The sequence below is a fragment of the Chenopodium album genome, chromosome 4, assembly GCF_948465745.1.
Source record: "Chenopodium album chromosome 4, dcCheAlbu1.1, whole genome shotgun sequence".
In the NCBI taxonomy this organism is placed as follows: Eukaryota; Viridiplantae; Streptophyta; class Magnoliopsida; order Caryophyllales; family Amaranthaceae; genus Chenopodium; species Chenopodium album.
This window is the reverse complement of record NC_137837.1, coordinates 28,093,048-28,104,262: the sequence shown is the minus strand read 5'-3', so window position 1 is coordinate 28,104,262 and position 11,215 is coordinate 28,093,048. Positions and strand designations below refer to the sequence as shown.

General features: G+C 35.3%; 1 protein-coding gene across 1 annotated transcript; it reads left to right on the top strand.

Moving 5' to 3' along the window:
• The first annotated feature begins 1,854 nt into the window (after positions 1-1,854).
• Positions 1,855-4,211, top strand: LOC145627823 (uncharacterized). Its single transcript, XM_081680168.1, has 2 exons — positions 1,855-2,269; positions 2,359-4,211. Exons 1-2 carry the CDS (start codon positions 1,855-1,857, stop codon positions 4,209-4,211), a joined length of 2,268 nt encoding a protein of 755 aa, XP_081536294.1.
• Positions 4,212-11,215: the final 7,004 nt, after the last annotated feature.

The following is an 11,215-nucleotide window of genomic DNA, read 5'->3' as shown; positions in this document are numbered from 1 at the left end:
TGTAGAGAATCTTATTCCTGATAATAAAGTTGTAATTCCTGATAAAAGAAATCTAATACCCGAATGAAACTATCTTATTCTCAATTAAAAATGTATTTACTTACAAAAATAAGTCAATTTCTGACAAATATGCTTTAATTCCTGACAAATATAATTTAACTCCTTCCCTACATAATCTAATACCTGAATAAATGTTATGCATGACTAAAATCGACCATTACTTGAGATGAATTATATAATATTTGACTAATAATATCTAATTTCTGAGTTAAAAATGTTAAATCCAAAACTCTAATTATTCACAACCACTCTAAGTAAACTCTAAAACTATTTAATTCCTAACTAAAATATAGTTATGGTTGACAAAAATAAATCAATACCTGACATGAATTATCTAATATCTGACTATAAAATACTAATATCTGTCTTAAATGTTATAATTGTAGACACCTAATTTTGGCCTCTTGTCCTGAAAGGAAGTGCGATAATGTTACAAACACTACTACAAAAAGTGGCAAAAGGACCCCTTTTAAGAGACCCGTTGTACAATTTAACGGGTCTATTATATATACAAGACCCTACATTACACGTAACGGGTCTGTAATAGTAGGCGCCAAAATATTATGTTTTGCGGATTTAAATAACAAGGTAATTTTAAAGACCTGTTATTATTCACAACGGATCTCTTAGGTAAGAGACCTGTTGTTAGTTACAACGGGTCTCATACATACAAGGTAAAAAACAAAAAAAAAATTCTACAGACTTCTTACTGCCGCCTCTTATTTTCCAATTCCCTCCCAAATTCCTACTCCTACCCAAAATAAACCCTTCAATTTCATCAAATAACCCTCTTCAATTTTTCATCAAATTTTTATTTTCATTACTTTCATTGCTGCGGTGCTGCCTGTACGTTATTCATTGCCGGCTGTAGGATTTCATCTCTTCCAATTTTCATCAAATTCCCGAATGAAATTTGGATTTCATCAAGTTCCCGAATGAATTTTGCAAGGTGATATTGCTGCAAGCTGCCATCTTTGGGTTTTCTTAAAAAAAACAAAAAAAAAAAAAAAAAAAAAAAAAAAAAAAAAAAGAAAAAAGAAAGAAAGAGTAGCTCCTCAACGGCTCCTTCACAGCTCCTCCACGGCTCCACCACACAATTAAAGGTTAGAATTTTGGCTCAATTGATGCATGCATGCTTTGTTAGGGTTTTGTGTATGGATTATTTATTTGTTTGTGACTTATTGGTTTGTTTGCAGAGATGAAGTTCTATTGAAATAAATTTTTTATCTTGTTCGACATTTGTTGGAAATCTGCAATTATAGAAATAAATTAGAAATTGAAGCAGTAAGTATGCTATTATTTCGGTTAATGCTGGGTTACTTATTAAAAGTTGTTAGTCTATTTAATTTTGGCTACTTGAAATTTCATATCAAGTGTTGGTTTGTCGTTTGATTTTCTGGGTTTTAGTTTCTGTGCTTTATGATGTGTAATGTTCTGGGTTTTTCTTTTTAGTTTTATTATGATGAAGAGAGATATAATTTGTTGTTTGAATTTCCCTTTAAATTCTTCATTATTTTAGATATAGTGACATATTTAATGTTGGTTGGGATTTCCAGATTGAATTTTTTTTTTAATTTATTTATTTATTAAAAATGCACTATGGATTCATGCATGTAGATAAAATAGTGAGTTTTGTTGCTAATTGGTTCCTAAGTTATATTTTTTTATCAATTTAATTATTAGAAGATGAGGGGAATGGTGTGGGGAGAGGGGCAGACAGGAGTATATAAAAATTTAATAAAATCATTAGAATGGGATTAATTATTTCAGTTGTTATTGTGTAGAAAATATTATATGGATCGAAGTTGGATAACAACAACTAAGCCAGGTGACCCAAAATATCAAGTAGGTATTAGAGAATTTGTTAAGTTTGCAGTTAAGAATAGCGGAGGCCGCCATAAGCTACCATGCCCTTGTCACATGTGCAATAATTTCTTGTACAAGAGACCTGAAGAGATACTTAATCACTTGGAGAAATGGGAATTTGATAAAACATACACGTGTTGGATTTGGCATGGAGAATGTAGAGATGAAGCTTCGGTGAGTAACTTTTCAGATAATGCTAATGAAGGTCAAGATACAAATGAGGGAGATAGATTAGAGGAAATGCTCCATGTAGTACAGGAGAATTTTGATGAAGATCCCACTAAATTTGAGAGCTTATTGACTCTGAAAAGCCTTTGTATGAAAGTTGCACCAAATACACAAGGTTGTCTGCCATACTTAAGTTGTATAACTTGAAGGAGGGTCATGGTTTAAGTGATCAAAGCTTTCATATGATCCTATAATTGGTAAAAGACATGCTTCCGGATGATAATGTCCTTCCAAGTTGTACATATGAGGCAAAAAAGACACTAAGTGTCATGGGTTTACCTTATGAGAGAATTCATGCTTGCCCTAACGATTGCATGTTGTATCGAAACGAGAATGAATCGTTAGAGAGATGCGCAATTTGTAATGCCTCGCGATACAAGAAAGATGAAGGACGAGTGCCTGCGAAGGTATTATGGTACTTTCCAATAATACCTAGGTTTAAAAGGCTATTTTCTAATACCGGAGATGCTGAAAAGTTAACATGGCATGTCTATGGTCGAGAGGATGATGGAATGCTTAGACATCCTGCTGATTCCCCACAATGGAGGTTTATTGATGGAGAATTTCCAGAATTTGCCAAAGAAAAGCGTAATTTACGCCTTGCTTTGTCTACAGATGGTTTCAATCCATTTGGATCATTGAGTAGCACTTATAGTACATGGAATGTTGTTTTGATTACCTACAACTTACCTCCTACACTTTGCATGAAAAGAAGGTATATGATGTTATCACTACTAATTTCTGGTCCAAGGCAGCCTGGTAATGATATTGATGTGTATCTGGCTCCACTAATTGATGATTTGAAGATGTTGTGGGAAACAGGTGTAGAGGTGTTCGATGCACATCGTAACGAGAATTTCAATTTGAAAGCATTATTGTTTTGTACTATTCAAGATTTTCCCGCATATGGAAATATATCAGGATACACAGTTTACGGGAAAACTGCTTGTCCCGTATGCATGGAGGGTTTTCCAGGAAGGTGGTTAAGTGCATCTAAGAAGAATGTTTTTTATGGGAATCGTATATTTTTTCCATGTACTCATCACTATCGCAACTTGAAAAAGGCTTTCAATGGACATCAAGAGTTTAGGGTGCGCCCTAAGATACTATCTAGAGTAGAGGTGTTTAAACAGATCAAAGATCTCAAGATCACATATGGTAAGAAGCACAAAAAACTTCTTGCTCAGCAAGGATTCAAAAAGTGTTCAATATTGTGGAGCTTACCATATTGGAAATTCCTTTTTGTGAGACATACACTTGATGTGATGCATATTGAGAAAAATGTGTGTGATAGTGTTATTGGTACACTATTGAATATTAGTGGAAAGACCAAAGATAAGGAGAAAGCTAGAGATGACTTGAAGGAAATGGGGATTAGAGATGAACTCCATGTGGTTGAGAATGAGAATGGTCGAAAGTACTTGCCACCGGCTGCTTATACGCTCTCTAGAAAAGAGAAAATCGAGTTATGTCAGAGCTTGGCCGGAGTGAAAGTGCCGGAAGGTTATTCTTCTAACATTCGCAACCTGGTAAACATGGAAAGTTTGAAACTTATGGGCCTTAAGTCTCATGATTGTCATGTTTTGATGCAAAATTTGTTGCCCGTAGCTATTCGTTCAATATTGCCTAAAAATGTTCGATATGCCATTACTAGACTTTGTTTGTTTTTTAATGCAATCTATAGTAAAGTCATTGATCCCGAACATTTGAATGCTTTGGAGGAAGAAATAGTTATAATTTTATGTCAATTAGAGATGTACTTTCCTCCATCTTTTTTTGATATCATGGTTCATTTGACGGTTCACTTGGTAAGAGAGATAAGATTTTGTGGTCCAATATATTTGAGAGTTCAATGGGCTTTTGAAAGACAAATGAGAACATACCAAGGGTATGTGAAGAATGCTTATCGACCTGAAGGTTGTATTGCTGAGCAACTTTTCTATGAAGAAGTACTACAATATGCTGGTGATTTTATGATAAATTCAATGAGAATAGGGATTCCTACATCCCGTCATAGTGGACGAATGGATGGTGTGGGAACCTTAGGTCGTAAGTAACGTGATATGTCTTATGACAATTGGCACAAGGCACACTCATACATTCTGCATAATGAGGATGAAGTTGCACCCTATGTTGAAAGACATATGAGACACTTGAGAAAGTATAATCCAAGAGCAAGCGAAAAGGCATTGGCTGACAAACATAGAAAATCATTCATTTCTTGGTTCAAAGATGAAGTAATGAGGGAGCTCGATGACTCTTCAATAGTAATCTCAGATCGAGTCAAGAGTTTAGCATATGGACCTGACTTTAGTGCAACATACTATTCAGGATATGTTATAAATGGTTGCACTTTTTACACAAAGTTCCAAGATGAGCACAACACTATGCAAAACAGTGGGGTCACTTTAGAGGCTCAAGCTATTCACTTTGCTAGTGCAAAAGATAAGAATCTCGTGTGTGGTACTATGAGATACTATGGAGTCATTGAAGAGATTTGTGAGTTGCATTACACCATGTTTTCGATTCCTCTTTTGAAATGCCAATGGGTTGACAGCAACAACGGTGTTGAAGAAAGTAACTTGGGACTTATTTTAGTCAATCTTAACAAGGTTGGTCACAAAGAGGATCCTTTTATTTTAGCTACCCAAGCAAAACAAATTTTTTATATGACTGATCCCTTAGATAAGCGAAGGTCAGTTGTCATAACACCAAGGCCTCGACACTCCATTGATGATTGTACTTTTTATAGTGTACTGGAGACTCCTTCTTTGACAAGAAAAGTAGTGGACAATAATGTTGATGACTCTTCAATATATGTAAGAGATGATCATAATGAGGTTACATGGGTTGAAGATACAAAGAAGCGAAAAATCTGTCAAGCGAAAGCGATCTCGTAACAAATGTAAATTTTTATTTTTTTATAAAGTACTAACTTTTTTTTTTTATTATTGGTTTTTCCTTAGGATGTCCTACTTAAAATTTTGGCAATATTATTACAATGATTTTTGCATTTAACTAACCTATTAAATTTATTTTTCTGATTTTTTTATAGGTTGATGGCTAGAAAGAGAAAACGTGTACGCCCATCCAATGAAGGTGACACACTACATCCTGAGGATTCTGAGAAAATAAGGCGTGAGGATGAGAGGGGTCGTACTGTACTTGCTATGGTGGGGAAGGCGATCCAAGCAGGCACCAAGATTCGTTTACAATGGCATCCTATTAAAAGAATTCCAGTAAGAGAGCACAAGTCTCATTTCTCCACCTACATTGGTGTTGTTGCTTCTGAAAGAGTAACGATTACTTATAAGAAGTGGTCTGACCTTCCAAATGGAGTCTTAGACGAAGTCTACAATGCTATCACAGTAAGCAAACATATTCAGTTCTAAGACATTTGAATAAGTCATACAATAAGCTTTTATGTAGGAAGGTTTAATGTTTCTGTACCAACAATGCAGAAGGGATTTTATGTCATCGAGAATCGCAGAATTTGGATACTGACACAAGCTTCTAAGCGATGGAAAGCTTTCAAGACTAGGCTAAGACTTGAATGGATGTATCTAGAAGATGGAGCTGTCAGACAACAACCCCCATGGAAATATCCTTTCATAAAAGATACAGATTGGGAGATCTTCGTCAAATATTGTACTTGAAAGGAGTTTCAGGTAGCTTTTATATTTATAAAATAATTTGAATGTGTTGGACTCAATCCCTTGCCTTGCAAACACCCCTTTCCCTACCATTTCCTAAAGCCAGTCTTGAATTTAGTGATTCAGTTCTGAAATCAGTTCTGGAGTACAGTTCTGAATTCAGTTCTGGAGTTCAGTTCTGGAGTTGAGTCCTGAATCCAGTTCTGAATTCAGTTCTTGAGTTCAGTTCTGAAGCTCAGTTCTAAGTTCAATTCCGAGTTCAGTTCTGAAGCTCATTTCTAAAGCTTAATTCTGATTTCAGTTCTGAGTTCAGTTTTGAACCTCAGTTTTGAACTCAGTTGTTGAGTTCAGTTTTGAAGCTCAGTTCTGAGTTCAGTTTTGAGTTCAGTTCTGAAGCTCAGTTCTGAAGCTTAGTTCTGATTTCAGTTCTGAGTTCAGTTCTTGAGTTCAGTTCTGAAGCTCAGTTCCGAGTTCAGTTCTGAAGCTCAGTTCTGAATTCAGTTATGAACCTCAGTTCTGAATTGAGTTCTTGAGTTCAGTTCTGAAGCTCAATTATGAGTTCAGTTCTGAAGCTCAGTTCTGAGTTCAGTTCTGAAGCTCAGTTCTGAATTCAGTGCTGAGGCTTAGTTCTGAATTCAGTTCTTGAGTTCAGTTCTGAAGCTCAGTTATGAATTCAGTTATGAGGATTAGTTCTGAATTCAGTTCTGAACCTCTGTTCTGAGTTCAGTCCTGGAGCTCAGTTCTGAAGCTCCATTCTGAGTTTAGTTCTGTTTTTGATACTTGATAAGTTTATTAGTTTTGATGCTTTATAAGTTTATTAGTTTTGATGCTTTATAAGTGTATGAATTTAATTTTAAATTTTTTTTGTAGGAATTGAGTGAAAAAAATCGTGTGAGGGCAGAGAAGAAGACCTCAAAGTATCGAGGAGGCCGACTTGGGTATCAATATTTTGAAGAACAAATAGTAAGGTTGACAAATATTCTTTATGTAACTACCATATATACAATATTGGTGTTGAAAATTTGATTTCATAAAATTCAAACATAAGTCTAAATTTATTTTGTACAATGGCAGGAAAAAGAACTTGAAAAACAGGGAGTCCATGTGTCAGAAGTGCCTCGACACTTGACTTGGATCAAAGCTCACTCTCAGGTCAAAGATGGAATCATTTTTTTTTTTTATAATCCAGTCAATAGGGAAATCCATGAAGCTATAGTAAGATATCTAATGAAGACTCTTCTACACAAATATTATTTCATTAAATTCTTGTGAATGATTGCCTTGATTTAAATTTATTTCACTTGGTTTCATCTATTACGTCCCTTGAAAATTTAAATTGCAGATTGCAGTGGAGGCTCAAGCTCAAAGAGGAGAATTCGTGTGCAATGGTCGGGATGACATATTAGCAAGAACATTGAATAAGAGTGAGCATGGTGGTTCAGTGAGGGGAGTTGGTTCAGGTATCACAAATAAGGAATATTTTGGGTTTAACAAACCAACTGCACCAAGCCAATTGCATGCAAAAATCGGAATGATGCAATCAGAGATGGGAACTATGAAAAATAATCAGAATTTATTATTGTCTTTCATCATGTCATGCTTAAATCAGGAGCAATTGAAATCGTTCATGGCCATCTTTGGTCAATCAAATGCTGGTCAATTTGGCAGTTTGGGTGGGCTGGTTGGCCAATTCGGCAATGGTGGTAGTCAGCCTGGTGGTCAGTCTAGTTCTGGTGGTCAGTCTGGTCATGGTGAACAGGTTGGTTCTTCTGGTCAGACTAGTTTTGGTGGTCAGAGTGGTTTTGGTTTTGGTGGTCAAGCTGAATTCGGTGGTTTTGGTGGTCTTGATGGTAATAGGTTAGGTTTTACCCAATTTAATAATTTTGTTGACCATGGAATGCTTAACATTCCACTTACACAACTGCTAACTAGAGGGGTTGAGCAACAACAAAGTGAAGGTCATCAATTGTTGGAGTCTCAATTTCAGGATGATGCTAATGTTTCACGTGGTCATGAGGCTCACATAAGTTCTCCCGTGCAATAGGATCATCTTCAAAGCTCTGAGGCTGAGATGTACCATGTTTCTTGGCCTCAAACAGAGCAAATTAATCAACCTGACCATGCACTTCTGAACAATCATGATGATAACTAAACTGATCTTGGTCTCAAACACAGCAATATCACTTTTCCTAAGGTATTGTATTAAAAGTTATACATCTTCGAATGTAAATTATGTATATGAAATTTGATTATATCATGACTTGTATAGGGCTGGAGTGATTGTCAACTGGCCATTGAGGACGGCGATAAAGGACATGTAGTTTTTGCTAAAGGGAAAGTCTATCAAGAGAAGGCAGGAGAAGTCATCAGAAATCATGTCCGATCGCTACCCCCTGGTCATCACCGAGTCTCTATTGTAGAAGATATTGTGCCGAATGCTCCCTTGCCATGTCCAAATGAAGAATTAATCTTTGTTTGCCAAGCTAAGAAGAGTTACACTTCTTGGCCAATTCACTTGATTCTTCCCGTTAAGGTATTGTTATATCGGTTTTTTTACTAACTGATTTTAGTTCAGAATTGATTTTAAGTTAAGAGTTGCATTTACTTGTTCCCTTATTGTTTGTTTGTATGAAAGGCTGATGTGCACCTGGATAAAGACGTGACTACTTCATCCCCAAGATCGGCATCATCCCAAACATCAACCACTGACATGCATCTTTTCGGAGCTGAAGATTGTGAAAAAGTGACTACTAATTTGTTATAGTCGTTAAAAACTCATGCTTTGGGAATGAAAAAGAGTAGTAAATCCATCTCCTTAAGTTTCCAGAAAACCGTATTTCTGACTCAACATGTGGTTAATGTTACTCTTGACTACGAAGATTTGCTTAATTGGTGTTTCCAGAAAGAGATCGGAGCTGCTCACTTGAATATTTTCATGAAGTAAGTTCATTTACATTTTTAAGATTTGAGAATTTCTATTTTCAATATCTTCTTACATGTTTGACCTTTTATGGATGGCGGGGAAAGGTACTTGAAAGAGCAATGTCAAGAAGAAGGAATTTCGGGTATGTTTGGATTTTGCGATTCCAATGTTCTATCCCCAATGAATCCAACAATAGAAGAGGAAAACCCGTCTACATACTTAGCTCCTGTGTTTGGGTGCAATGAGGGAAAGAATCGTAATAAATTATTCTTTGCACCTTATAATGAAAAGTACGTGCAATATGTGTTTTCTCTACAATAGCTGATAATTATTGATATGTTATTTTATTAACTTTTCGTGTAATTTGTATGTAGTCGGAATTTGATGTTAGCTGTGATTAGCCCTTGGAATGGGATAGTCTATTGGTTGGACCCAGGTGGAGCAGACAACATACCTGAGTTTGCTAAAACATTCATTAATGAGTAAGCAGTAGAGTAATCATTTATTGACTTCATTATATTTGTATTGATGTTTAAGTAATATTGGTATTTTTGTCATTATTATCATTAATTATCTTGTCATAATTATGTAGGGGAATCAAACAATTTATCGCTGTCCATCGCAAGGATATCAAGAAAATAAAAAAGGATGCATATATTGGGTGGAAGCAACCAAAGGTATTCACTTTATATTTTTAAACTTAACCTACGATAATCGGTTTTAGGTCTTTCACATAATAAAGTAACTCATGGATGATCTATTGTAGTGTCCTAGCCATCCTAAACACAAGAAGGACTATGGATACTTTTTGTGCCGATACATGCTCGAGATTTTAGAAAAAAGGGTGTTATGGATTACTGACAAGGTTAGAACTTATGCACTTCATATACTTTGTTGTTTCAACTGAATATTTCTGACTAAAATTTGCTCACTTTAACACATATATTTCTGCCTAATTGGTTATTGTGGGAAAATTTGCTTGAATATACTTATGCACTTGGCAGGGCAGCAGCAACCGCCTAGCCTTAGCAGGGCAGCAGCTCGCTGCATCCATGCCTTGGCAGGGCAGCAACAGCCGCCTAGCCTTGGCAGGTGATCGAGGGTTAAAATAGTGTCGTTAGTTCTACTAACCCTAATCAAATTAACAATTTATAATACCTGAACTACCCTAATACGAGTATAGGGGTAAGTAAAGGGTCGAACCCAAAAGGACTAAGTGTATCAATCTATGTTAATTAGACTACTAGGAAAGCTTGTGAGGTAAAGAAAGGTTCAACTAAACACTACTAAGAGCAAATAACTAAAACTAGGGAAAGTGGAATCTAATTACATCAATGCATTCAACAACATCATACAATTAGATGAAAATGACCTTGATTAGGAACAATCAACACATTTAACTCACTCTCGCACAATTAAGCATGTTAATTATCCTACTAAACTAATTCACTCTCGTGCAACTAGCCTAGCAAAGATATGGAGGAATTTAGGGTTCTCAAACAACTCACTTTCGCACAATTGATTGAAAACACAATTAAAAGCATAGAATCAATTAGCTAGAAAGATTCTAATCCATAAAAGCATCATCCATACACAATAATCAAGAAACAATTTCATACTAACCACAATCAATCATCAAATTAATTAACATAACCTTCATCCATTTCCCTAGAACAAAACCTAAACTAACATAATGAACAAAAATATGGAAAACAAGGTAAAATAATAATAAAAGCAAGAATCAACAACTAAACTAATTAATTTACTCAAATAAACAAATAAATAAACAAAAACAATAATAAATGAAAGCAATAAAGGTGAGAGAAAGTTAGGAAAACTCATTGAATTTATGAGAGGAAAAATCCACAAATTTGCTTCTTCAAAATCCCAAAAATTCCATGAAAAATCCAATCTTTCTCTCTCTAAACTACTCCTAACCCTAAGAGAGAGAAAATAAAGGCTAAACTAATCTAATCTAGGCTAAAAAAATGTGAAGTGAATGTTAAGAGAAAATAACCCCAAAGGGGTATTTATAATACAAGGCTAAATAAAATAAAATAAAAGAGAAAACTAAAAAGAAATAAAAACTAAACTAAAATAATTAAAATAACTAAACTTAAAAACCAAAAATAAAACTAAACTAAAAATAAAATAAAATAAAAGGAAAAATGAAAAGGAAAAAGAAAAACAAAAACAAAAACCAAAACCCCACTATCCCATACAAACCCACGAAACAAATCAGCTTCCCAATTTCTTTCCCCTCTCGATCTTGGCTGCTCTGATTTTCTTTCCATCATCACCATCACGCATCATCAATCATCACTCAATCACCACCGTCAATCCTCATCGTCATCAATCAAGCATCAATCAAAGCCGTTCAATTCTCATTAAAAATCACGTGAAAAGCTCGTGATTGACCCACGAATGCGCGCCCGCGAAGACACCGCGCAGAGGTCGCGCATAGCTTCTGCCTCGACTCTGATTT